The sequence below is a fragment of the Macaca mulatta genome, chromosome 1 (assembly GCF_049350105.2).
Source record: "Macaca mulatta isolate MMU2019108-1 chromosome 1, T2T-MMU8v2.0, whole genome shotgun sequence".
Taxonomy (NCBI): domain Eukaryota; kingdom Metazoa; phylum Chordata; class Mammalia; order Primates; family Cercopithecidae; genus Macaca; species Macaca mulatta.
In genome coordinates, this window is record NC_133406.1 from 222056688 (window position 1) to 222084105 (window position 27418).

The 27418-nt window shown below is 54.5% G+C and overlaps 2 protein-coding genes across 3 annotated transcripts in view; both read left to right on the forward strand.

Annotated features, from left to right (window-relative positions):
• Positions 1 to 23753, forward strand: part of IFFO2 (intermediate filament family orphan 2) — a 50453-nt gene extending 26700 nt beyond the window's left edge. Inside the window, exons 2-9 of one of the 2 annotated variants that reach the window (XM_015127013.3) lie at positions 7250 to 7310; positions 8598 to 8693; positions 9867 to 10007; positions 11324 to 11463; positions 15971 to 16091; positions 16549 to 16641; positions 17557 to 17687; positions 19392 to 23753. In XM_015127013.3, the coding sequence (XP_014982499.2) occupies positions 7250 to 7310; positions 8598 to 8693; positions 9867 to 10007; positions 11324 to 11463; positions 15971 to 16091; positions 16549 to 16641; positions 17557 to 17687; positions 19392 to 19497 (889 nt within the window). In that variant the 3' untranslated portion in view covers positions 19498 to 23753. The remainder of the gene's footprint in view (positions 1 to 7249; positions 7311 to 8597; positions 8694 to 9866; positions 10008 to 11323; positions 11464 to 15970; positions 16092 to 16548; positions 16642 to 17556; positions 17688 to 19391) is intronic. The other variant, XM_028838838.2, reaches the window with a different exon arrangement.
• A 1711-nt stretch (positions 23754 to 25464) lies between these two features.
• Positions 25465 to 27418, forward strand: part of ALDH4A1 (aldehyde dehydrogenase 4 family member A1) — a 31812-nt gene continuing 29858 nt past the window's right edge. Inside the window, exon 1 of the mRNA XM_015126940.3 lies at positions 25465 to 25558. Within this exon, the coding sequence (XP_014982426.2) occupies positions 25497 to 25558 (62 nt within the window). The 5' untranslated portion in view covers positions 25465 to 25496. The remainder of the gene's footprint in view (positions 25559 to 27418) is intronic.

The following is a 27418-nucleotide window of genomic DNA, read 5'->3' on the forward strand; positions in this document are numbered from 1 at the left end:
ACAGGGAACTTCCCTGTGGATGTCAGACCCCTCTGCCTCTCCCCTGAGCAGCCTTGCACAGACCTGGCCTGCTGGGATCCCTGGAGAAGGCTGTTGTTTCTGGTTGAAAGCAGCTTTGTGTGTCTGTGTGGGTGGCAGTGTGCTGGGGCACACTTGATTAGCGGCTTCTCAAACCTGGCCCCCATCCCCAGCGTGCAGCCTGTGCTCCGTCCTGCCCGGGCCATTACTGCCCGCCTGTAATGGAATCGGCTGCCCTGGTTAAGTGTTCACATTAAATTAATACCTCCTCCGTGGAGACGATCAGTTGGCATTTAATTTGTCTTTCCTTCCGAGAGCAGCGGAGTACAGCTGGGCAGCCGGGCTCTGATGGGCACGTCTGCGAGGCAGCCTTTCCTGGGGATCAGGGGCTCCATGGAGATGGGAGCTGGGAGGCCACAAGAGGTGGTGACAGGTGTCGCGGGGGGGTGGGGCTTAGGGTAGGCAGGAGGGGGCCTCTTCCACACACAGGGGCTTGAGCTTATTGGCTGTCCATTTTCGGGGGAGAAGACAGGCTTGCAGTGTGCCAGTGTGCCACGTGGGAGAGGAAGTCAGGAGGCGACGCGTCCACATGTGCATCAGTGCTGAGCTTCCCGGGAGGTGAGCCCTGTGTTAGCAGCAGTGGCGGGATTTCCACATTGTATTCCCAGCGCTGCCCCACTCCCACTCCCTTATCGGATTTTTTTTCTGCCTTAAATATGAATTGTCTGTGGTATTAGAGGGGGATGGTGTGCAAGGAGGAAGTTGACTCAATTGTGGTTTTCAAGTTCTCTAGAAGGGCTCAGCAGAAGCAAGTGGGGGCTGTTGGGGGCGCGCAGCCCTGACCCCACCGGGGAGCCTGCTCTGGTCTTCCCAACCCATCCGCTTCTGCGAAACTGCATTTGAAGAAAGGGCTCCCGTGGTCTGCCACTGTGCCTGCAACCTCTTCCTCCAGCTCAGATATTATTTTAGAGAAGAACAGCCGGTTGGGGCCCCCAGGCTTGGCCCTGGCTCTGTTGTGAGGCCTGGGGCGAGGCACTGTCCATGCTGGGATGCCTCTGTGCATCTGCAGGTGGGCAAACACAGGAGCTGGGGCAGCTCAGAGCTGAGGGGCACTCAGCCAGGCAAAATCTCTCATGGTCTGAGCCGCCAGGCTCCAGCACGCCCCTGGCCACCTGCACCCAGCCCTGCTATAGTGGGGTGAGCTCCCTGAGGCCAGGGTGGAGCTGAGAGGGTGCCAGCCCTCCACCCCCTGGGAAGGAAGCTGCTCTCTGCCCCCACCTGCCCTCTGCCAGAGGCCAGGCCCACGCTTGGCCCAGAATGAAGTCTTCCACTGAGGGCTCCAGCCCAGCCTCACGAGTGAGTCGGCCGAGGCGTGCCGGCCACTCGCCTGCCCGCAAGGGGTGGGCCGTTTCTACACCTCCCTCCCAACTCTGGAGGTGGGAGGCGGCCACGCGCCGTGCAGTTCGCATGGAGCTGCTGAACACCCGTGGTCTGCTGGGTGCCAGGGGTGCTTCCACCCGCACCGTCCCTTTCCTGTAGTTCTCACAGCCACCTTCAAAAGCGGGTGGCTGGCTTCCCGACTCACACAGGGGACAACTGAGGCCCAGAGAAGGTAACCGGCTTGCTCAAGATCACGCAACTGGGAAGTGATGGGGCAGAATTTGGACCCGTCTCTTGCTGCCCTGGAGTCTTGGGATGCTCACTCCAGGAGCCCCAGGTTCGTCCCTGGAGCCTTCATTGTGTTGCTGGACCCGCACCCACTTTCCTCCTGAGCGGGAGCCTCCAGCCTCTTTCCCTGACTGCACAGGAAGTGAAAAATCTGTGAGTCAGCCCCTCTGCTGGTGACTTCAGCTTGGGTTTCCGCCCCTCTGTAGGGCAGGCTTGTCGGTCCCTTTCCTGCAGGTCTGTGTGTCATCTTGAGCTGACAGGGGAGGGGGAGGCACTGGCCCTGAGTGGCGTGGGGGTGGGGACTGGCATCGAATCTGCCCACCCCCTTTTCCCAGTGGCCAGCGGAGACTTCTCGTCCCTCACGTGGTTCCAGTGGTGGCTCCTCAGGAATGCGAAGAGACCACATCTGGCTGGGGTGGTGCTGCCACCTCCCCCTCCTGGCCACCAGCCCCAGAGAGTGCTTGTTCTGCTAAGATGGTGGCCAAGGCCCCCGATCTCAGCTGCTGTGTGCTTTTGTGGAGTCATTTCCTCTCCCTGCACTCTTTGTCCTGACATCCCTGCCTCCCCTCCCTGGCCCAGGGCTGTGGGAAGTGGGAAAGGGAAGGTTTCTCCTTCTCCTGCCTGCTTCCTGCCCTGGCCATCCCTCCCCCTGGCCTGGCCTGGCCTCTCCCAGGAGAGGCTCTGGAGTCGAATGGATGAAGCTGCAGGGGCTGTGCTGGGAATTTGCCTCCCGTGAGCCCCCTGGGCTGGGATGGTTCAGGCTAAGGATGCTCTGGGGGAAAGGAGCTCTGGCTGGAGGCGAGGGCCATCAGGGCACTGAGGAGTAAGTGCAGCTTTGGATTCATTCAATCATCCATCCATCCATCCATGTATCCATCCATCCATCCATCCATCCATCCATCCATCCATCCATCCATCCAACCAATCCATTCGATAAATATCTGACTCCTTAGCAAGTGCCCAGCCAGTTTTAGGTACAGGGATACAGCAGCAAGCACAGGAATGATCATAACCAGCTCTCTGGGCCTGCAGAAGGACTGGACCCCCACTTGAGACCTGGCTCCTGTGCCTGTTTTCCCACCTAGGCCAGGGACCTTGCCTCTTGCTTCCTCCTTGCCCCCATCTCTGTGCCTGAGACCTCCCGAGATGAGTACCAGCCCCCAGTGGTGGTGGGGAAGGTGGAAGTGGCGGTGACCGCACGGTGGAGCCATCACTGGCCCTGGCATCATGGGACTGACTCCTTTGGGTGAGAGCTGTGTGCCGTGGGATCCCACGACCATGCCACTGGGGAAGAGGAGATCCTGGGGCCTCCGCTGCCTTCAGCTGTGGGGCAAACAGTGGACGTGGATACGAGGTTTAGGGAAGAGGTGACATTTGAGACAAACCTGGGAGAATGGCTAGGGTTTCAGGAGGCTGCGGAGGAGAGAGGAAGAGGGGAAATGAGTTACCTGACCTCCGAGCCTCATCTGCAACATGGGGACGATCCCCAGGGGAGGGCTCAGCGGGATTTTATAGAGGGAGGTATGAGTACCTAACGTGGTGGACACCATCGAGAAGGTAGTCAATACACGTCTCTTCTCTCATCCAGCACTAGAAGAGAGAAGGATTTGGAAGTTTTATGCGCTGCCGGGTCAGGGTGGGCAGGGGCGGCTCTCAGTGATTCAAGCCATGTTGGCCATGGCTGGAGTTGTCCATAGGCCCTAGGTCTTCATTTTCCTACCTGTAAAGTGGGGACAGAGTAGCTTTCCAGCCCAGTGCATGTGCAGTATGATGGAGGGGATCTATGGAAAGGCCCTGCCCCTCAGAGAGCACTGGGATGTGTTTGTTACCTCATTTTCCTGCAGTGACAGGCCTGTCAATATCCTGGAGTCTTCAAAAGACCAGAAAGGACCCCTCCCCAGCCAACAGAACAGCTCCTGGACTGCTGAGGGAGACTCGAGGAAACTGGTCCTTGTACCCTCAAAGTGATCTCTTTATGTTCACTCCAGCCTTCCTTCCCCTTTCAGCCTTAAAGGGCCTGGGCGTAGGATTCTGCCAGACCTGGATTCGAATCCAGATGCTGCCATTTCCTAGGCAGTCTTTGGGCAAGTCATTTGCTCAGCCGTGGGCTGGGGCTGAGAGTGGGGTTTGCACAGGCTGAAAGGAAATGATGTCCGCAAACCTCTGACTCAAAGTAGGTGCACCCGTCTCTTGGTGGCAGACAGCGCCTGGCCTGTCCCTTCCTGCTGCCCTCTTTGTTTCTGTTGGTTCTTCTGTCTGAAACACCCTCCCCACTGAAACCTTACTCTTGTGGGCAGACCCAGGGAAGAGGGAGGGTTGTGCTTGGGAAGCAGGTGTTGAAATCTCCGTGCCAGCAACTTGGTTGACCAGTTCTCAGTTAAGCTGAGTGCTCCCTGGCTCTGGGTGGGTGGGGAGGGAACGCGGGTGTCTGGAGTGCCATAAGAAGCACATCGCCCCCCTGGCCCTTCACGCCAGTCCTCAGAACGGTCCAAGGACAGAGCTTTTCTGCATTGTCAACACTGGAGTTGGCTGAGCCAGGTTTTCTCCACCACTGCTGGGAGGGATGTCAGGGCGGACGACAGGCTCTTCAGTCAAGCCAGCTGCTGTCCACATACAGGGTCTGTCCTCAACCTCCTGGGAGCAGGCCAGCCGGCTGCCAACCCAGTCTGGCTTTGGAAATAAAAAGCCCATGAAATCATTTGTGCAAGCTCATCCTGGGGGTGTGGTGTGTGCAGCTCAGGAAACATGATTGAGACGTGGTGGGGCGGAGGGGGTGGGGCAGAACTCGGGGCAGGAGGGGAGAGGAGAGGTGGAGGGGCTGGGTTGTGTGGTCTTCAGAGCCTGGCCACTCAGTGCCATCTGTAGCCGAGCATCACTAGGGAGCTGTCTGCCCCAGCCCTTGCCTGCTGAACCAGGATCTGCATGGTAATAAGATGCCCGGGTGATTGGTGTGCACATTCTAGGCTGAGACTTGCTGCTTTAGAGACTGGACTAGCTTTGAGTCCCAGCTCCCTGCTTGCTAGCTGTGTGACCTTAGACAAGTTACTTTACCTCTTTGAACCTCAGCTCCCTCATCTGCAAGACAGGCTTAGTTAGAAATTCTTTCCCCAGGAGGGTTAATAATTCACATTAAAGCCAGTGATGTGTGTCCAAGGCAGTGAGCCGGGTGTGTGGCACCCAGACCGTACCCCCCAGTTAATGGTTGCTGGTGCTGTTGCTGTTATTGTGTCTGGAGAGCCAAAGATCTGGGCTCCCGTTGTCACCTTGGGTGGATTTGGGGCAAGTCTCATTCCCTCTCCGGTCCTCATTTTCTCCATCTGTACAAGGGGTCTATTGGCTCCTGCCTCGCCTTCCTCATGAGATGGTTGCTCAAAGGAAAAGTGAGGGGTGCTGGGCCTCATTCCAAAGGGCCCCTCTGGGGAATGGGGAGTGTCAGGGAGGTGCCCCTGGGTGCCTGCATCCAAGGGAGGAGCCATGTCATTCTTTATTTTTTGTGCCCTTCTTTGCTACTCCTGTTCTTGCTGCAAGATGTGTTAGAGGGCTGGCTCTAGACGCCAGGCTGCAGCCAGAGCCACGCTGGGGCTCGCCTTTGCACCTGCCCTGCTCAGTGGCTTTGGAATTGAGTCGCCTTCCCCACTCTGAGCAGCGTGGCCAGGAGAGATGATTCAGCTTGGGACCTGTGCTCCAGCCTTCACCCCCGAGGGAGGCCCCAGATGCCCTGTGCTCCTGGGCAGGGGTGGAGTGGCCTGGGAACTTTCCCCCATTGTGATTCCTGTCCCCAACGTGGGGCCTGCTCTTCTCGGTGAGAGATGGCCTGGGACTGGACTCCTAGCCTTGCTCCTGATATACTAGGTTATCTGGGCAAATGGCTTGACCATCCGGCCTCAGTTTCCCCATTTGTACAATGAGGGGAGGTTCAGTAAGATGGTCCCGGCTGATTTAGGCCCTTAGGTTCCCTTCCTGCCCCCTCTTAGCTTCCTCTGTGCCCTCTAGCCCTGGCAGGAATCCCTTGCCCTCTAGGTCTGGACCCTGGAACCCACGCAGATCTCAGCCTAGCAGCTAACGCTAGGGCTGGGAAAGGCCGGAGGAAAGAGGGAGAGGGAGAGAGTGTGTGTCCTCCAGGAGCCCTGGCCGGGGCTGTCTCCTGTGGGAGAGAGGAGGAATTTTCCTCTGTGTGTGCAAACACTATCCGTTTTCTCTTGTTTCCAAAAGCCGGTGACGTAACCGACTCTCCACCCCTCCCTCCCCTCTGGCCTATTTTTAGCTGGCCCCGACAGCATCCTAAAAGGGTTCCAGACTGCCCTGCTCCGAGGCCATGTAGGGAGGGTAGCAGTCGGGTGCGGAAGGAGAGAAGCTCCTCTGTCTGTCCCAGGATGGACAGACATCCCAGTAGGGAAAGAACCTGCCCCCAACTGCCTCCAGGGAGGGAGGAACTCTGTTGGAGGAGCTGGGTTAGGGCCTTCAGGCTTTGACAGTTCCTAGGTCTATGAGGAACTCCGCAAGGGGATTCTGAGCAACCAGTCTGGAGCCTCCCCACCTGGGTTTCAGTCCTAGCTCCACACTATCTCACCCTGGCCTTGGGCTCAGCTTGTGCCTCTGGGCCTTGCTTTCTGCACCTGGGGATAATGATGGTACCTACGCCATGGGTGGTTATGAGGATTGAATTAACTTCATGTAGAACAGTGCCTGGTACAAAGTAAGTCTCAGGGAAGGTGGTTCTGGAATTGGTATTATCATCTAGCCCCAGGGAAGTGCTCCCACCCCTTCCTGCGGTTAAGGGCAGGGGGGTCCGCTGAACCCTCCTCTGCCTTCTCCCCTCCTGCTTTTCCTGTTCAGCTTCGGGCAGTATGCATGTGAAAGTAGTGGTGTGGAAGCCCTTGGAACAACAGGGCCTGGCACATAGTAAACGCTAAATCAGTGGGAACTGTATTTATTGAGTTTTGTTTTAATGTAATAAAACAAACCTGGGTTTGAATTCCAGCCCCACCCACTGACTTGCTGTGTGTCTTTGGGCAAGACGTTTATTTAACCTCTCCGAGCCTTGGTTTCCACAACTGTAAAATGGAATGATAACACCGACATAGGAGAGTTCTGTGTTGGTTTGGGGAGGCTGTGGGGCATCGCAATGCTTAGCACAATGGGTGCAAAGAAGAGCCTGAGAGTGGAGCTGGCTGCAGCCTGGCTTCTAAGGACTGGCTTTGCTACTGCATCTTGCAGCAACAGCAGAAGCAGCAGCAAGCAGTGCTTGCACAGCACTTTACAGTTTGCATGCAGGCAGGTGGTGGTCTCTCCCACCTCTCTCTTCACGAAGTCCTGGGCTCATGCCTTAATGTGGCGCTTGTCACCACCACCTGGTACTCTGGTTATACATCAGCCTGGCTGTCCTCTCACACCACCTCCCCTAGGCTGGGAGCTCCCAGAGGGCAGGGAGGGATGGATGCCCCAATGCACCTTCCTTGCCCAGCTCCAGATAGGCCCCGGGTGGGTGTTGGGGTTGTGTCTGAGGGCTGGACTGGCACAGGGAGCTCACCTTCTGACCACCTGTTCCTCTTGGCTTTTGCAGATGGGAGGAGGAGCTCGCCAAGCGCATGAACCTTCAGACCATGGTAGACACGCTGCAGGAGGTAAGAGCCCCCTCAGACATCCCGACCAGGAGAGGCATGCCAGAGAGCCATGTGGCCAAGGGGCACAGTCTTCATGCGGCAAAGCCAGGGAATTCTTGCGCAGCCCCTACTCTGTTACCTCCTACTGCCTCAGTCTCTCCTTTATGGAGCCACGAGATCTCTTCCACTTCCTCTGCTTGGAAGCTGGGAATGGACCGGCACAGTGTTGCACAAGAGCTCTGATGCAGGGGTTGAGAAGCCTGGGTCTGGGTCCCAGGGTGCAAGTCACAGCTGCTGTATGAGCTGGGACCAGCGACCCTTCTCACCAGTCACTGTCTCCCCACCTGAGGCTTGGACTAGGTGGTCTGTAAGCCCCCAAGCAAGAAGGGTGCCCCCGGTTGGGGCTGAAGGCCTTGGAGAGGGCAGGTGGGCACGTCACAGGTGGGCTCCCAGCCTGAGCAGGCTCTCTGTGGTGGGCATTTGGAAACATTCCCCTTATTGCTCTAGCTGGAACCTCTGCATTCTGGGCTCTGCAACTCCCCCGCCTGTGGTGTAACCTGAGCAGCAAACTTCATCTTCTCAGCCTCTATTTTCCTCTCTGTCAAATGGGAACAAAAGTAGCAACCCCATGAGAAGGCATGAAAAGTTCTTCCAAAAATGTCTAGAAATTGCATTCTGATACTGAAAGCATTTATCGTCTAAGAAAGAGGCAGATTAAGATAATTGCCAGTGGGTAGAATGAAAAGTTTGAACGTCTCCCTTTCTTTTATAACGAAAGTGCTTTTTTCTTTATAAATTTAATGGGTTCATGGTCAAATATGTAGAAGCTATAGAAAAGCACAAAGAAAATACAAATGATCTCCAATTCCACCCCTCCACAGTTGAAAAACTGGCGTGTGACCTTCCGATCTTGTCTGTGCAGACGCACACCCACGCTCTTCAGATGCATGTTTGGTCGACACACGACATTGTCATTTTTGAAAGCAGAGATGGCCTAATATTGGCAATTTCACACGGATTGATCTCATATTTTTAATGTAATAGGATTGCTTGTTAATTAACCTGCTCTTTTAATACCTGCCATGGATTTTCCCACGTAATAGATAATCCTTTGGAAAGTGTTTTAAGCAGTCAGCAGTGTTCAGTGGGAAGCCAGGCAGGATGAGGTCCTTGGCGCCCCTTCCCTGGCATGCAGGTGCCCAGCTGGGGTGGACATCGGGTGCCTAGGGCTCTGGACTCAGGTGTCCAGACCCTCCTATCCCCAGAAGACCTGGCCCCTCTGAAGCCTCCCCATCTCCGTCCCCGCAGGCAGCACAGGAGGCTGATGCCATCCAGGAGGAGATGAACGAGAAGATCGAGCGGCTCAAGGCCGAGCTGGTGGTGTTTAAGGGGCTTATGAGTGACGTAAGTGCCGCCCGCCGCCCCTGGGTGTCATGACCTCCCCCACACCCATCATGCAAAATGCTTCATTCCCTCCGAGGCTCTGGAGCTCGGCTTCTAGTTAGAATCCTGGCTGGCTGTGTTTGACCGTGAGGATGACGGATGCATTGGATGCATCGGAGACCAGGCACCCTCCTCCCGCCCCCTCCCCACTTCCGCTTCCCTTGGTCTGAGTAGAGATGCATTAATCTGCCGCTTAACCCATCCCGCCCTGCCCCGGGCTCCCCTGATGGTCTGTGTGTGTTTGCTCCCACTCCTTCCCAGCTCGCCTTGATGAGGGCAGGCCTTGGTGTCTGGGCGCAGCGGGGTGTCTGGCAGGTTGGGCCGGGTGCCGTCTGGTCTGTGCGGGCCTGAGAGACTCGCAGGCCCAGTGGCCTTCGGCAGGGTTGCTCCGTGAGGCCAGGAAAGGCCGGCGTGCGTGTCTTTTTGACAATCCGGGGCCCCTCTGAGTATCCGTGGGTGGGGGGAGCTGTTGGCCGCAAAGGGCTTCTTGCTGCTGGAGACCCAGGTCTCCTCCTTCCAACACTGGGCAGTACAGGGGGAGACCCCACCAGAAGGCAGAAGGGGCCAGAACGTGGGTGACTGAGCCTGGCGTGGCTCCTGGTGTGGAGGGGCGTGAAGCTGGGTGAGGTTGGTAGAAGCCTCCCAGGACCCTAGTTGGAGGCCACTGGGCTCCCTCTCACTTGTGTCCAAGGGGATCCACCCTGTGGTCCTCAGTGACTCCCACTGCTGGTCGTGGGAGGCATCCGAGAGAGAGAGCTGCCTGTGTCGGGGACAGGCGGGGTGTGCGGGCGGGAAAAGAAGGGCTCTTTCTCCAGCGGGAGTTTGGCTTGCTTTTTCCTTTGCGCTAACAAAGTAAACATGGATCCTGTGTCTGCTGGGAGGATGCCTTCCAGCCCTTAGGGAGAGCAGCACACATGGTGTCATACTGGCCCCCGACTCCCAAGGCCCCGACCCCATCCCACCCTGAGCAGCGCCGCAGCCCTCCACTCCACGGAAAAGCCTAAGGCACCCTCGGACTCCGGAGGCCTCCCTGCACCACCCCTGCTGACACCTAGGGGTCTCCCCACCTCTGTGCCCGGCCCCCCAGGCTTGCTCCATCCCTCGCTCATGTAAACCCTGCTGTCCTCCCTGCAGCCCATGACAGACCTGGACACAAAGATCCAAGAAAAGGCCATGAAGGTGGACATGGACATCTGCCGCCGAATCGATATCACGGCCAAGCTGTGCGATGTCGCACAGCAGCGGAACTCGGAAGACGTGTCCAAGATCTTCCAGGTGACTAGGGCTGCCCTGCTCACCAGCCAACCCCCCGCTCTCCTGGAGCAGCCCTGGCCTCCAGCCCTGCCCAGCCAACCCCTGTTTCCCTCCACATCCCACTCACTCCCTCCCCTTCCCTGAGAGGTAGCACTACCGGACCCTGTGGCCTCCCCAGGTAAACGTAGAATCAGGCACCCATGGACTCATAGGCTCGTCTGACTGCTTCATCCTGTGGCTGGGGAGACCGAGGCCCGGAGGGTGATGTGCTGTGCTCAAGGAAGTGGCAGAAATCAGTCTCCTGCCCCTCCAGGGCTTGGTCCACCAGCCTACACTGTACCCACTGCCCCACTTCCTGCTCCTTCCTCTGGGTGCTCGGACTGGGCATCATCCCCACGGTTGGGGAACCCTGGCCAGGTTATGGGGAGAACTGGGGGAGCTGGCCTGAGCTCTGGTAGAGGGACCTCAGAGTTCAGAAGGGGAGCTGTTGGCCTTTGACTATGTTTCATTCCCCCCCAAAGAGGCTCTCGATACCCCCCCGACCTAACGTGCAAGTGTGGGTGCCCCCGAGAGACGGCGATCAGGTTAGCGCCAGTGAGGCTGTCTTCTGGAGAGGGCTTGGGGGGCCAGTCCAGCCGAATGAGGCACATGTCATTCTCCAAAGGCTGCTTCTTGAGTTTCGGGTTGTGGTTTGGCTTTTGCTTGAGCCCAGGGCAATACGGTGTGTTGTCGCTCTGTGTGTGTGACTCTGACGTCGCTGGGCCAGATCCGGGCCTCCCTGGGCCCTCTCTCCACCTCCATGCCTTCTTGCTGTCCCCCTGGCGGGAAGCAGGGGAGGCCAACGCAGCCTTCGTTTGCTTGTGGCTTGTCTGCTTGGAGTGGAAGCTTTTGGTGAACCTTGGGCCGCCTGTCCTTTGCCTTTGCATGTGAGCAGGAGGGCTCTGGGCAGCATGGGGCCGTATGGCCTTTGTCAGGGGTTCTCCGTCTCTCTGGCTGGCTCTGAGATATCCCAGGTGACTCTGTGTCCTGGTCTGGCCTGCTCCTCTCTCCAAACTGTGGGGTTGCTTCTGTGGTAAAAGGGCGAGCTGAGCCGGCGCACCCACCAGGCCGCCCAGGGCAGGGAAGAGTCCAGCCCGTCTGTGTCCCCCTGCATGTCTCCCACCTCACGCTTCCTGCTAACGCCACCTGCTTCTTAGAGGACCTGCACCTTTCCTGGCACTGGCCGGCCCCAGTCACGCTCATCATCCTGTGAGATGCCGGCTCCCTTCCCAGTTCACCCCTCCCCTCCATCCTAGCCGAGCCCCTCAGTTACCTTGATTGCTTCCTTTCTGGTTCAGGTGGTCCCCAAAAAGAAAGAACGTAAGGTGGCTTCCGATGATGACATCTCCGAGCAGGACGGGGAGGTGAACCGGTTCTCGGATGACGAGGTCGGCTCCATGAACATCACCGATGAGATGAAGCGCATGTTTAACCAGCTGTGAGTATCCCCGTGGCCCGCACACTCTCCGTTTCCCCGGATTGCTTGGGCAGGGGTGGTGAACGGGAGGCTTGGGCTGAGAGTAGCCTGCAGCACTGGAAGAATTTGGATTCATTTCCTTTTTTTTTTTTTTTGAGACAGGGTCTCACTTTGTCACCCAGGCTGGAGGCTGGAGGGCGGCGGCACGATCACAGCTCACTGCAGCCTCAACCTCTTGGGTTTAGGGATCCTTTCATCTCAGCCTCCCAAATAGTTGGGACCACAGGCATGTGCCACCATGCCCAGCTAATTTTAAAATTTTTTTGTAGAGACAGGGTCTTACCATGTTGCCCAGGCTGATCTCAAATTCCTGAGCTCAAGCGATGCTCCCGCCTCGGCCTCCCAAAGTGCTGGGCTTACAGGGGTAAACCACTGCACCCAGCCAAGATTCATTTCAACATTTGTGATTTGGGAAATTTCCTATGTTCAGCCTCTCTTGGAAGCTTGAAGAGGTCAGGCAGTGCTGAACCTGGGGCACAGTTTAACAGGGCTGGATGGCAGCTGCTGAATCTGGACAGGGGTATACTCTTCCATTCACCAGCATCCTTTATGTTCCCTGTCTGCCATTCTCCTGCCTTGCCTTTGAAAGCTTCCTCCAAAAAAGCGGTGGGAGAAGGGGTGTTCTTGCCCATGAGATACAGGGGCTGGGCTGTCCCCTCCCTGGTCATGTGTAAACATGTCTGTGTCTAAGGATATCATGAACCCAGAAGGGGCAATGGCAGATGTGGTCTTATTTGTAGGCTATTTTTCTTTTCTTTTCTTTTCTTTTCTTTCTTTTTGAGACAGAGTCTCATTGTGTCACCCAGCAGACTGGAGTATAGTGGCGAGATCTTGGCTCACTGCAGCTTCTGCCTCCTGGGTTCCAGTGTTTCTCTTGCCTCAACCTCCCAAGTAGCTGGGATCACAGGCATGCACCATGATGCCTGGCTAATTTTTGCATTTTTAGTAGAGGCAGGGTTTCACCATGTTGGCCAGGCTGGTCTCGAACTCCTGACCCCAAGTGATCTGCCTACTTCAGCCTCCCGAAGTGCTGGGATTACAGGCAAGAGCTACCTCACCTAGCCTGTGGGCCATTCTTGAGCAGACCTTAGCCAGACCCACCTGCACTAGTTTGCCCTTGGTGGGGTGGCTGTGTTGACCACATGGCTTGCAGAAATCGCTCCTGACGTTCACTTGGAGGGGGCCCCACAAATGTCACTTTGCTGACTCCAGACGCCCAACCTAGGAGATGGGGTATCCCTCCCCTTTTGTAGACAGGGAAACTGAGACTCTGAGAGGAGAAGGGATTTGGGCAACACTGCTCAGCTAGTATGTGGCTGAGCTGGGATTCAGAGCCAGGCCGCCTCCCACACTAGTGCACTCTCAGTAGGAAATGCTGCTTGGGGTGGTGGCAGGGTCTGGGCTGGATATGGTCAGTGGTGGGCAAACCTGCTGGTGCCAGCTCTTAGAAGCTGCTATACCCACTGCAGCCTCAGTGATGTCATGTTAGTACCTTAAAATTTGCCATTGCGGGAAATTGGCAAATGCTACCAATCAGAGCTCTGGGAGGCTCTGCTGCCTCCCGAACCCCCCCAGAGAGGGCATGTTCCTTCTAGCAGATGCCTTTGACATCACTTGTTTCAAAAGCCAGGGGCATGGGCTCTCCTAACCTTCCTGCAGAACTCTGAGGCTGGCTCAGAATTCCATAGTCCGGAGCTCACTCCACCCGGCCCCTCAGAGGGGCACACGTGGAGTTAGGACAGAGCCAGGCCCCCAACTCTTGGTCCAGTGCTTTGTCCCCCATGCCATGCTCGGAAGAGAATTCTCTCTTCTGTCCCTATTCTAGGCTGACTTTTAAGGTAGACAGGAGGCAGGGGCAGGGTTGGAACTGGGTGGGGACAGGAACTCTTTTGCCTGATACTTCCTGGACCTGCCATTCCTTTGAAACAGAACTGAGATGGGAGCTGTATTTTGGGGGTTTGCTATTTAAGGGTGATAAGGAGACCCCTAGATTCTTGATTCCTCTTTTGATACCCCCCATCTCATTTCTCATCTTTTGCTGCCTGCCAAGAGGGGCTTTTTTTTTTTTTTTTTCGAAACAGAGCCTTGCTGTGTCACCTAGGCTTGAGTGTGGTGGTGCGATCTCAGCTCACTGCAGCTTCCCCCTCCTGGGTTCAAGCAATTCTCCTGCCTCAGTCTCCGAAGTAGCTGAGACTATAGGCACACACCAACACACTCAGCTAATTTTTTTTTTTTTTTGTACTTTTTTAGTAGAGATGGGGGTTTTACCATGTTGCCCAGGCTAGTCTCAAACTCCTGGCCTCAAGTGATCCGCCCACCTTGACCTCCCAAAGTCCTGGAATTACAGGCATGAGCCATTGCACCTGGCCAATAGGGGCTTTTGGAAAGAACCAGTGGTTGGATCTAGGTTTTTTGAAACATTGCCCTGGGCATTTCTGAGCCTAAGACAGGATTGTATGCCCCAGAGACCCCAGGCTGGGTCCACATGGTTAAATTAAAGGGCTTCTCTGAAGAAATTATTGTCCCTGCTTTTATAAAGTCCCCAGGGCATTGTTAAGCTGACCAGGAATGGGGTGAGCTACAAAAGGAGATAGATCAGAGTGGAAGCCAGGAGGCCCCATGGGCAAAGGCTCCGGTGTGTGGAAACAGCATTCAGATCCAAGTCAGGCGAGACTGGCTGCAGGAACGGGCGCCTCAGTGTTGATAGAGCTGAATTGGGTTCACTATAGAATTAGATTTAGCTGGTTGTGAAGTTACCTAAGTTAAAACAAACAATGAACCCTCTGATCACTTTGATCACCCCCCACCCCCATTCTGCAGTTCTGTGTAGGCCACCCTGACCCCACCGCAGGCGGGGCCCTGGGCCTTTCCCGTGGACATCTCCGCCAGCTGTGGGCAGGACCTAGCCAGGCTGCCCCTGGCCAGATCTGATGAAGTGTTTGAGTAATGCAGCCGTGTTTTGTTTTGATCCAAGTCGGTTGTTTGGGCTTCAGACCAAGAAGAAGAGGGGGAACGTGCAGCTGTCCCCCGGCAGGGCCAAGGCTCCTCCTCAGCCCCACCTTGGCAGATTTGTGAAGTGGGGGTCTCTTCCGAGTTCCTTCTCTTGCCCGTCTTTCTGTCCTTTCCAGCTTCCTGTCCCTCGGCTGGGGTTTCCTTCAGATCCCAGACGCTGGGAAGGAAGTGAAGTCAGGAATCGAGTATGTGATGCAGTGAGGGCTGGACCCTGGCGGCTCCCGGCCATACGGCCCTCTCTAGCACCCGCCCCCCAGCTCAGGACCCTAGACTCGGGGAGCCACCTATGGACTCCTGTGGGAATGGCTTTTGGAGGGGAGCCAGCCCTGCCTGACTCCAGGGGGCGCTCGAGGCAGCTTTTTACCAGACAGCCTTCTTGGGACCTGCCCAGTCTCCAACCCAGTCCATTGGGAACACTCATTGCCCCTGAGGATCCAGGAAGGAGTTGAGGGAGGGCGGGCAATGGGGAGAGCCCTGGGAGGGCAGCCTGGAGACAGGGTCCACACTGTCGTGTGCTACCGATGCACTGGGTCAAGTGATTTCACTCCTGCAGACTCAGCCTTCCCCTTGGAAAGAGGGGAATGTTGGATGAGCTGATCTTTAGGTCTCCTCCAGTTGGGGTAACCAATGCATTTTGGGAACCCCTTAGTCCCAGTCAAACCTGCATGGTTGGTCAACCTACTTCTGGTTCTGGCCAATAGGGAGGTCTTGACATCTCCCAGGCTTTGAATTCAAATCTCGTTTCCAGCATGTATTGTTCTAGAAGGCCACTCAATCCCTCTGAGCCTCTGTTTTCTCACCTGTGAAATGGGAATGATAGTTATGCTTACCTCATGGGATTGTTTTGAGGTGGAATTGTTTTGAGGGCGTTGCATTTTACTGCATGCTTAGTGCTGGTCCAGTGCCCAGCACCTAACGGGTGCTTGGGGAGTGTCTTGACGGGGAGGAAAAAGCTATAGGAAACATTTGGCATTCTAGCCTGTTTCTGCTACATGCTAGCTGTGTGACTTTAGACAGTTGAGTTATCCTTTCTGAGCCACCATTTCTTCATCTGTAAAATAGGAATAATACCAACCTTCCCAAATTGCAGAGAAGATGGTATTATATTGAGCATCTCACTCAAACTAGGGGCTCAAGAAATAGCTGTTAAATGAATGAGGAAAATTGCAAGATTGGACTTGGAGGAAAATATCTTTAGTCCCAATTAATTAAAGCCTGACATTAAAAAAAATACACATTTTTAATTATTCAAACGATACATAAATACATTCTGCATTTTAAAAGAGTTAAACTCCTTTTGGATATGGCGAATGTCGCCTTTGGCTACTACCCCTGTCTTTTCTGAGGACAGCCTTGAAGGTGTGTACCTATTGGGCAGCTGCCCCTTTCTGTCCCCTGTGTGGGTCCCTGGAGCCTGGCTTCTGTTCAGTCATGCCCTCTGGTGTCACCCCCACAGGCGGGAGACCTTTGACTTTGACGACGACTGTGACAGCCTGACGTGGGAAGAGAATGAAGACACGCTGCTGCTGTGGGAGGATTTCACCAACTGCAATCCGACCATCGACCTGCAGGGCGAGGTGAGCCCGGCGCCTGGCTTCCCAAAGGCCAGGACTAGGGACCTGGGGGGCACCTCCTTTCAATGGTCCCTCATCCCTGTTATTTTCCTACAGCCCCCACCACCCAGCTAAACTATCCCCTTTGGGCCGGGCGCAGTGGCTCACGCCTGTAATCCCAGCACTTTGGGAGGCCAAGGCGGGCGGATCACCTGAGGTCGGGAGTTCGAGACCAGCCTGGCCAACATGGCGACACCCCATCTCTACTAAAAATATAAAAATTAGCCAGGCCTGGTGGTGTGCACCTGTAATCCCAGCTACTCGGGAGGCTGAGGCAGGAGAATCGCTTGAATTCAGGAAGCAGAGGTTGTAGTGAGCCGAGATTGTACTCTGCACTCCAGCCTGGGTGACAGAGCAAGACTCCGTCTCAAAAATAAATCAATAAATCAAATAAACTGTCCCCTTTGTTCTATTTCCCCAGCAAGAGGAAAACTTGGGCAACTTGATCCACGAGACCGAATCCTTCTTCAAGACGAGAGACAAGGAGTACCAGGAAACGATCGGTCAGATTGAGGTGAGAGCTCGGGACGTGGAGCCCACTTGTGAGGCTCTCCTGAGGTCCACGTGGTTGAGATCCTGGCGACCAAATGCCCATGTGTCATGGGCAGGGGCTGGGAGAGTGGGACAGGCATAGGATTGGGAGTCAGGAGGCCTCAGGGGCGACTAACATATTTCTTAGGGCCTCAGTTTCCTAATCTGTCAAATGGGGGTGGTGATCCTTGCCTGCCTCAGAGAATTAAAAAGAATATATGTAGCTGAGAAGACGATCCCATAATAACCAAAGAGCTGACATTGGAGTGATAGTGAGTGACGCAAGGTGCTGAGTACACCTGGTATCCTTACCTCTACCCTATGCAGTAGGCACCATGCACTCCTTTTACAGCGGAGGAGATGAGGTTGGAAGAGACCAAGTGACTTGCCCAAGGCCTTGCAGCTAGGAAGCAGCATTGAAGTGCAGTTCTCTCTGGCTCCAGAGGCTGTGCACGTGATCACTTCTATAAATGACAGTCATTGCTATTGTGCAGGAGAAAGGGAAGCCCAGCTCCTTCCCTAGAGGAAGTATCACTTGATAGAGGACAAGAGTCAGAAACATGAAAAAGCCTTCAGGATTTTTGTAATCAGGTCTGGATAAAGGAACCCAGAGACGCCGAGTTCTCAGAACCGGGTGGGGCACATCAGAGCCGGGCTGCTGCTGGGGTTGCTAAGCAACCATTCCCCTTTGGCCAGAAGGAGTTCTAGGGGATGTGGAACCATGTGCAGAGAGCAGAGGGTGGGGGAGGTTGATGTCCAGAGGCCGGGTCCTGATGGTGTGGTGTCCAGTGGTGGACTCGATGGCACCATCCCTGAGGAATCCAGGAGGGGAGGTTGCTGAGGCTTCTGCCACGAGGATGACTTGCCCTCACCCTTCTTCCTTATTGGTTCCTCCCAGCTGGAGCTGGCCACAGCCAAGAGTGACATGAACCGACACCTGCATGAGTACATGGAGATGTGCAGCATGAAGCGAGGACTGGACGTGCAGATGGAGACCTGCCGCCGGCTCATCAAAGGCTCCGCAGACAGGTACCCGCCTGTCCTCCCAGGGGATTCAGCTATGGCATCCTTGGAGGGAAATTCCCAAGGCTGCAACTTGGCCATGTTTCATACTGCCAACCTATCTCTCTGTCTGTCTGTCCGTCCGTCCATCCATCCATACATACATACATACCTCCAGTGACTATTAGCACACCTATGTGCCAGATGCCTTACATATCTAACCTCGTGCAAGTCCCACCACCACCCTGCCCCTTGTTGATTCAATAGATACTTGCCAAAGGCCTGCTCTGTGCAAGACGGTGGGGCCGGTGAGTACAGCCCTTGCCCTTGAGGAGCCGAAGCCCCATTTTCTGCTGAGCTGGGAGCAGAGGAGGCGGACGGGGCATGCTCCCGTTTGCTCACAGGAAGTGATTTCTCTTCCTTTGCCATCTGTTAGTCTGTTCTCATGGTGCTATAAAGAACTGCCTGAGGCTCAGCGTGGTGGCTCACACCTGTAATCCCAGCACTTTGGGAGGCTGAGGTGGGAGGATCACTTGAGCCCAGGAGTTCAAGGCTAGCTTGGGCAACATAGCAAGACCCCATCTCAAAAAAAAAAAAAAAAAAAAAAAAAAAAAAAAAAGCCTGAGACTGGGTAATTTATAAAGGAAAGAGGTTTAATTGACTCACTGTTCCACATGGCTGGGGAGGCCTCAGGAAACTTATAATCATGGCAGAAGGCACCTCTTCACAGGGCAGCAGGGGAGAGAATGAGTGCCTAGCAAAGGGGAAACCCCCTTATAAAACCGTCAGATCTCATGAGAACTAACTCACTATCACGAGAACAGGATGGGGGAAACCACCCCCATGATTCAATTATCTCTAACTGGTCCCTCTCATGACACGTGGGGATTATGGGAACTACAATTCCAGATGAGATCTGGGTGGGAACACAGCCAAACCATATCATCTTCTTCCAACCCAGGTCCTGTCCCCAGGAGACTGACATGTGTCAGGCATGGCACACAAGGCAGAGCCCCTGCCTTCAAGGACACACAGCCTTGTCGGGGGACAGCCATGCTGAGCAGCCATGCTGAGAATGAGCTAATATGCAGAGAATGCCTACCACACAGCACAAATACATTTTCGTTGTTTTCCTCGTTTTGCTGCATTACTGTATGAGAGGGAGGGACAGCCCTGCGGGGAGCAGATCTGTGTGCGGGGCCGTGGCCTTGCCTTTCAGACCTTTAACTCCTTAAACCCGCAGAACCCACTGCGGTTATCTCCATTATTCAGACAGAAGAGCAGACACTTAGGCAGGTTAAACAGTTTGCCTAAGCTCCCCCACCCCCAGCTCATCTGAGATAGAATCAGAACTGCAGCCCAGTGATGTTAACCGTATCCTGCATGGCCTCCTTTTGAGCGCTGAGTCATCCAGGGTTTACTGAGCACCTACTTTGTGCCCAGACCTGGGTTAAGTGCTTGGAGGGTAACAGTCAAACTTGATCCACGGTCCAGCTCCCAAGGGGTTTTCTTGCTAGAGAAGTCAACACAGCCAGACCAAGTAGGGGGCGGTGCAGGGGGTTACCTGGTGAGCTTAAAGGATCTTAAGGATAGCTGAGTGAGGCAGGAGCTCAGGGCAAGGGTCCTCTAAGGGTAGATCTTATAGAAGTGGCAGCTCAGCCTTCCTACTCCTTGACCCTTGAGAGGCCCAGGGCTGCTCTCTGAATTTCCCCACTCTCTTGTGCTTCTCAGGAATTCACCGTCCCCCAGCTCCGTGGCCAGCAGCGACTCAGGAAGTACAGATGAGATCCAGGATGAGTTCGAGCGGGAGGCAGATGTGGAGCCCATGGTCAGCTGATGACTGACGCCCTGCCAGCCTGGTGGTCTTGGTGATGGGGCCCTGCCACCTCTCCTCACGGGGCCAGGAAGGCCCCTTGGAGTGGGGTTCGAAGCCGCACCACACAGACTTTCTCTGCCCTCCCTTCTCTGGAGGCCCCGAGGGACTGCTGCTTCCTTCCTTCCTTCCACACCACCAACGGTGCCCCGTCTCCATCCCCCACCCACCCAAGGAATGGTGCTGTCAATTTCTATTGTTCTCCACATTACAAATGCAGACTTCTGTGCGGACTTTGCAGTGTTAACTGTGCCTTCTCCCTTAAGCTGAGCCACTTTGAGCTCCAAAGAATTATTCCTAGCAGGTGTTTTTATACAGAACTTTAAGGTGAGGGCCGGGCCGGCTGGCCGTGGCGTAATGTGGTTTCTGCCGTCTGTCCCACCTGCTCCTCTGATTGGCCATGGGCTACGCCCTCCCTTCCTCCTGAGCCAGGCCAGACCAGCCTGGGGCTTGGGGTGGTCTGCCAACCCCCAGGAAGGAGCCGCTTGCCTCTGTGAGCTTTCTGGGCCTGGGTAGGGACCACCCCAATTTTCTCACTCCCTGAAGGAGAGAAAGGTGGAAGGAAGGGAAGGAAGACACATTTTAATTTTTTGGGGGGATCGAGTGGCAAAGTTGAAGGGACAAGGCACTGTGAGGGAAAGGCGGAGCCTCACTGTGTTTAAACTACTATGCAAAAAACAAAACAAACAACAAAAGCAGCTTGCCTTATATCATTGTGGAAGGCAGGACCTCTCCTGGGCTCCTGGCTTCCCCCTGGAGCTGGGAGGGAGGCCGGGGTTAGGGTGATGTGTGTCGCAGCACTGACTGGGTAGCGTGGGTTTGGCTGAGGTTGGTCAGGAGGCCGGGGCTGCCGCAAGGCACTGGCCTGCCTGACCGCTTGCTGTCTTCTGGGCCTCTGCGGGTTCAGGGCAGGGGCCAAGGGGGTCTTTTTGCCCTGATAACTTGATGTTCTTCCCTCCGTCGCCAGTCAACAATAGAGGGTTAGAGATCTCTAATTTCTCTGTGAGAAAGTCTGAAGGGGCCAGGCCCGGTTTCTGCTCCCTTCCACCCGCCTTGGGTTAGGACTGTCTGGCAGTTGCCCGCTTTTGGCCACTGGCAGGAGAGAGGCCTGGTGGGCTGCTGGCAGGGCAGGAGCTGGAGTGAGGGCCATCCTCTTTCTGCTCCTGGACACACGCAAGCCTCTCTCAGCAATTCCCTTGACTGGCCAGTCAGGGTGTTGATCTGAGCCAGTATCCCCCAAGACTGGAATGGCTTGAGTGGGCCTGCATTGAAGGGCACTGTGTGGCGACCCTCCCCCTTCCAAATCTCAGCTTGGAGCCAGCTGAGCAGGCTTTGCTTTATTATTATTTTTTAACCTTTTTTACCTACTGCAGTGGGTCTGTTGCCAATTTTAATTTTTTGTTGTCCCAGGAGCTCCCTCTAGTGGTCAAAGTAGCAAAATGTGCCCAAGGACTAGAACTTGGGTCCCTCTGCCTTGTCTGGAGGCAGAGGAGGGGGCTCTGGGTTTGACTGGGATTGTGGTCCCCAGAGGTCCATGGCCTTTAAGGGTCTTCTCTGTTTTCTGTTTCCCCCACCTGTGTTACAGTCTTGAAAATACTGTACATAATAGATACACGTAGAGAGAGAGAGAGCGTGAGAATGTGTTAGTGACTACGTGTGATGTAATTTATCACGATTTGGTGGCCTTCGTCATGAGTTTTTTCCTTTGTTTTATTTTGCTGGGGGCACCTCCCACAGGTCCCCTGCGGCAGTCTGGCTGTGACTCTTCCATAGTCAGCATCTCTTGTTAGCCAAACAGTTCCCTTTGGCAGGTACTTGGAGGGACAATGGTTTTGGAAGAGAGACGGCCCTTCTCTCTCCTCCTCACTGACCCTTGTTCTAAAGGTTACAGGGTTCAAACATACCTGATTCTTGTTGTTATTGTTGTTGCATTTTTATTTTAACCAAAGGTTATCAGAGCCAGTTGGGCTTGAACCTCAGCTGCTAAAAAGATTTTCCGTTTCCACGAGGGCAGGAAAACATCCACCCTCGTGGGTCTCCTCCGTCCAGGGCTGAGGGAGGCATTGGACAATGTGGTGTGGGAGTTTCGTGGGCAGCGTGGAAGCCAGCCCTGGGTTGTTCCCCAAGGTGGTGGGAGGGTGACAGACGTATCTTTAGAGTTAAGACTGTAAGGCAGCAGTGTTAGCGTTGGAGGGTAACAGGTTACTGTGGTGATCGGTGTCTGGCGGTATTATTTTTACTTTCCTCCTTGTATACATAGGTCATTTGTCTTTGAGAACTAGGGTACTCTAGGGAGTTTGAAAATGGCAGGAGCCAGAAAGAGATCCTGGCCTGAAAGTCCCTTCCTGCTGGCTTTTAATATCTGCTCTCCTCTTGGGAGTGAGGACTTGGGGCAGGTGGGTGGGAGAGGGTAAGCCAGAGTGTGATGGGCCTGCCTCCTGGGCTGGTTCCGGGGTCCGGCCTGCCTGACTGCCTGCCTCTCCACCACATGCTCTTTTCAGTTAATGCCAGTGGGCTGTGCTTGTCCCCTCACCATGAGCCCACAGCTTGCCAAGAAAGACCCCAAAGCTCGCTGGGGCAGCACCAGTCCTAGCTGGGATGAATTGGTCCATCCTTTGTAAAGCTGTAAATACTTAGTTTTGACTTTCTATTTCTAAGCCCGGTGTCATATTGACACTGGTATTTTAGAATTGTTCTCAGATGGGCTCTCCTGCGCTGCCCTCTGTCTCCTATTTTTGGGGGTTTTATACAAACAGAGGATTGGGGAGGGATAGGAAGACTAGCATCCATTTGGCTCCCTGGTTGGTTGTGAAACACACACACACACACACACACACACACTCCTCTGAGACTCCAAACAGAGAAAAAAATTATTGGCAAGCCAACATTTTCTTTCTTGTCTTGAGAAAATGTCTTGAGGTCCCTGAAGGACCAAATCCATCGTGGACTAACTCTGTGGGTAGAACTCAGATGACCTAGGGAGAATTCAACCACTTACGCTTGGAATGGGAGGAGAGGGGGTGGGGTGGGGGAAGATTATAAGATGTAACTTAAGCTAAATGTAATCTATTTATAAAGCAAGAGACTCTCATCTATTTTTATGAAAGGAAGGGTTTTTTAATCTAGGGTAGGCAGTTGTGGTAGCCCAGCATTCTCCTGTGGACGAGAAATGGTGCATGTTGTTGCCGGATTGAATAGAACCCATTCCCCTCCCCATGCCTCGTCTTCTGTCCTCACTTTTGGTCATTAACACCCATGAGCAGCTTCAGCAGACTGTAGGTCCCACTTCACCCCATTCTCCTCTCCTCTGACCCCTCAGTTTCTTGGAAGTCTTGGGGTAGGTTGCAGGAAATTCAGAAGTGTGGTGGGTGGGGGAAGGGCCAAGGCACACTAGGGAGGGGACAAGCTGGGCTCTGGGGGTAGGCTCTGATTAGTTACTCTGACTCTGGTCTGCCGAGATCCATTTCCAACTCAGCTGCGCTGGGAGAGGGTTGGGAGGCAGCAGAGCATGGGTGACAGTGGGAGTACATGACTTCCTTGGAGCCTGGGCCTTTGTGGGTCCCAGGTGGTCAGGCAGCTGGAGTAGGAGTGGAAATGGCATAAGATGCTCATAGCCCAGCCCTGGCTGTGCCTACTCCAGGCCAAGCCTGGGCTGCAGTCCTTGCTGTGTTCCCCCCAGGGTCCTGGGGGAGGGATCAGGGTGCTGGGGGTTTCCTAGGACAGGGGTCTTCCCCCTTGAGACACCAAGCTCTGGCTCTGGAAGAGCTCTCTCCTGAAGTGGGGAGTCTGGAGGGGGCTGGGTGGGTGCAGGTAAAGCCAGATTCTCTCTGGAAGGGAATTTTCTATGAATGGATGATTTCCAGGCTCAGGGTGGGCTGTGTGTTAGTTCTGGGCAAATCCCTCACCAAGACCCCTCCCTCCCAAGCCCTCAAAGAAACGAGGCAAAGCCCTTCCCTGCAAGACCCCTTGTGGACGTTTCTGCATCTACCTGATTTTTAGCCCCATCCAGGGAGACTTTATACCCCATGATTCCATCCTGCCCCACCGTTGCTGTTGTCTGCCAGCTGGGTCTAGCATCACAGGGAAGGGGGGTTTATACTCACGGAAAGACTACTGATCCTACCGGAAACCAACCTGTTTACTGTACTGTTGTAAATATCATGCCCTTTATATCCTGTATATTGGCTTCTTTTAAATAAAGTGAAGTGTCTTAGAACTGATGGTGCTTTTTTTTTTGTTTTTGTTTTTAAATAGAAGATGAATCTGCTGTTGGGGGAGGGGTAAGAGGACTGAGGGTCACAGAAACACTCAAACTCATTAGCTAATTAGCCATAAAATAGGGGATGTCATATCACCTGTTACATTTGTAGCTCACAATAAAAGCTTTGGAAGATGATAAAGCAGGAATCATTACACACATTTTACTGAAGGGGAAGAGAGGACCCGAGACATCACGGGCTCAGTAACTGGCTTGGCCTGGTTTGGAACTGATGGCCTTTTAACCACAAAGTTCCCATTTCTCCAGGCTCTCCAACGTGCCCACACGAGGTCACCTCCCCAGGCTCTACATTTGACACTATCCAACGTTCTAGTTTTTCTTGTTAATGGGCACGTTCAGGGCAACATTGCCCTAATGTGAACTGAGCCCACCTGTCTAGGGTCTTCTCCAAAGATGAAGACAAATAGCCGCCACCAATTCCAAGTTGCTTTTTGCCATTCCTAATACTTGGCACTTTTCCCTCCCCAACTCTTCATTTAAATGTTTAAATTCTCCCAAAGTATCTTAAATGGTGTAATCCGGAGAAAAAGAAGTGGCCTAAGATCATGGGGGCATTGTGAGTTGGGTATTATTACCTCCGTTTTACAGATGAGGAAACTGAGGCCCAGAAAGGATCTGTAGTCTGCCTAGTGCCCTAATGAGGAACCAGAATCAGCATCGGAACTGACTCCTAAGCAGGTGCCCGGTTCATGCTGCTGGAAGAAATATAAACAAATTAGAAGAGAGAGTAAGGAAACGTAACATTACTTTAGGAATAGATTGGGTCCCTGAGACCTCGTCATCAGAGAAGACTTCAGAATCCAAGTTTTAAATAGCATTCGAGTGTTTACCAAGCACACAACATTTTGCAAAGCTGACATTTTTACTTGGGGGTAAAAGGCTCAGGAACAACATGGTTTTGCGGCCAAAGGCTTTAAAATGAAAAGCTAAGCGTTGGCCAGCTCAGGTTTTATCTTGCATTGATCGTAATCTGCAAGAAAGCTAAGAAGCTGGCCAGCGCTGGGCCTGGCGGGTATGTGGAGGGCGGCTGGGTCCTGGCCAATGAGGCTGGAAGGCAGGCTCATTCCACGGGCAGTGCCCGGGAAGCAGCAGGGGGCTGGCCGCGCTGTGGCCCTGCGGGGTCGAGGAGTCTGGTAACGGACAGGTTTCTGGCCTCGCACAAACCACTGGCGGCCTAAAAGAAGCCAGTCTGACGCCCACGGGACGCCGGGCACACACCAGAGGGCCGGGCGCAGCGAATCCTTCCGCCCCGCTTCAGCACGTGTCCCATTCCGGTTATCTCATTGGCTCTATTCAGCCCCTCTCTGCTCCACTTTGGAAGGCTGCAACAGGACCGCACCGTTGATTGGTTCAGAAGCTTTGGTGTGTCACTCTGATTGGTCGGAGGGGTTCACGCCCTCTCGGGTCATACCATAACGAGAGGAGGGGAAAACGCATGCATTTCAGGACTTCGCTTTCGGGTTCCCTTGCCTTGTGTTGTGTTATGCCCCTATTATGGCACGAACAGATACTTTTTATTAGCCGAAGCTAAATATAGTGGAACTTCGGCTGATCCCGAGCTCGGAGGACAGCCGGCGTGATCCGTTTCCCCCCGCGGATCGAGGTGGTGCGTTCTGGACGGGGCTGTGCATTCTAGCGGCGCCTGGGCGGACGAGCCAGCAAACAACCCCGCTGCGACCTAGAGATGCTGCTCCCGGCGTCCGCGCTGCGCCGCGCCCTCCTGTCCCGCCCCTGGACCGGGACCGGGTGAGTGAGCACGGGGCCCGGGACGGCCCGAGCGCGCGCCTGGGGCCCGGGAGCCTGGGAGTCACTGGGCGTCCCCAGCGCCGCACTCCCTCCCTGCCGGACCCCCAAGCTGCTTGGGTCACCGCCGGGTTCCTCACGGGCTCCCCTCCGACCCCCACACAGGCCTTTCTCCCACTGAGATCCCTTAGCCTCCTCCCTCAGGTAGTCACCTTACTTTAGCGAGGGGACCCCTCTTCCCGAATCCTGCGACCGAGTAGGGTGCCTCGGGGGCCCTGCCGGTTCCCACGCTCGGAAAGTAATCTCTGTAGTCACTCGTCTCCTAATACTGGATCTTCGCAATTTGCGAGCTTCCCCCGAGGGGCACCTCTGTTTTTTAGCACACCACACATCTCACTTCCCCACCCTCGTCCCACGTTCAGTGCCCCCATCCCGCCCCGGATTCCCCGAGTCCTCCTCTCCTTCTACCAGGACTTCTGCCTCTCTTTTCCGCTCCCCCCGCACCCCGCCGCCCGCTTTTTTTTTCACGTTAAATGTTGGACAGAAAAGAGGGACTCCTTTTTTCTTGTAGGTGGAATAATCGTATTTATGGGGTGCTTATAATGAACCAAATGCTGGCCAGGCACTTGGCAGGTGTCTTACCATGAGGATTAAGTGGTTATTACACGGGGAGTACCCTGAACAGTGCCCGGCCCAAAGGCAGCGCCCGGTTGTGATTATCACCATGATCATCATCATTATCACCTCTTTTTAAACTTCTCACTCCTGTGAGGCAGGTATTATTCCAAATAATGAAGAAAACCAGGAGCAGTTCAGGGGTGGAGCTGCCCTTCAAATCCAGATTTGCAAACCCTGCCATTGTGGAGCCCGGTGTCTGGATCCTTGCCCACTCAGTGACAAATATTCTCAGAGAGCCCCTCCAGCTCGGGGCTAGGTTTGGAGAGGTGGGTGGGACACAGACCCTGCCCCGGAGGGGATCCTAGTCTGGCGGGGCTGCGCACCTGTGGGTCAGCACCTCCTCCCATTTGAGTTTTGTTTGCTTGACTTCCGGGGCTGTTAGCGGCTCTCTCTCTCCTGATGAGCTGTGCCCTTTCTGAGTTAATCAGTGGCCCTCTCCCTTCCCCCAAAGGATGACATGGTGGTGCCCTGAACGCAAGTGAGTTTCAACCCTGCTGCGTGTCCTCTGTGAGTGAGGAGGGGATAGGAAAGGGTGCAGGAAGAGGACATGGGACAGAAGAGTTCCTCTTCTAGGCTGAGACTGGGGCCACACTTGCCATACTCCCTGTGCGATGCCATTTGCAGGCCTTGCCTGCACTCTGAGGCCCAGGAAGATGGGGCTTATAGAGTCCAGTGTTATACTGAGTGCCTACTGTGAGCTGATGCTCTACCAAACACCCTAGAGGTGAGGAGTACCCAGGGAATTTACATGGGGTAGGGCCTTTGAGGAGTTTTCAGCTTAATAGGGGAGAAATGCATAGAAAAAACCTCCGATATCTAGTAGAAAGCAATCCATATTCTAAAAGATAAGCCCATGATAACAATAATAATTATCAAGCAATCAGGCACCACGGGCTTAACACCGAGCCGATAAGTACCGTCTCATTTCTGTATTATCATGGGACATGATCTGCCATTCAGAGATATATGACTGAAATTACAGGTGGTCTAAATCCAGATTTATGCTCTGAATTATGAGGCCTCCTGAATTGAGAGGGGAAAGAGAAAGAGCGTTTCGCAACCGGTTCCCTGGGCTCAGGTTACTCCTTTGATGCAGCAGCTGGCCGCATGCCTAGACAGGATTTCTCAACCTCACCACGATTCACATTTGGGGCTACATTTTTGTTGTTGTGGAGTCTGTCCTGT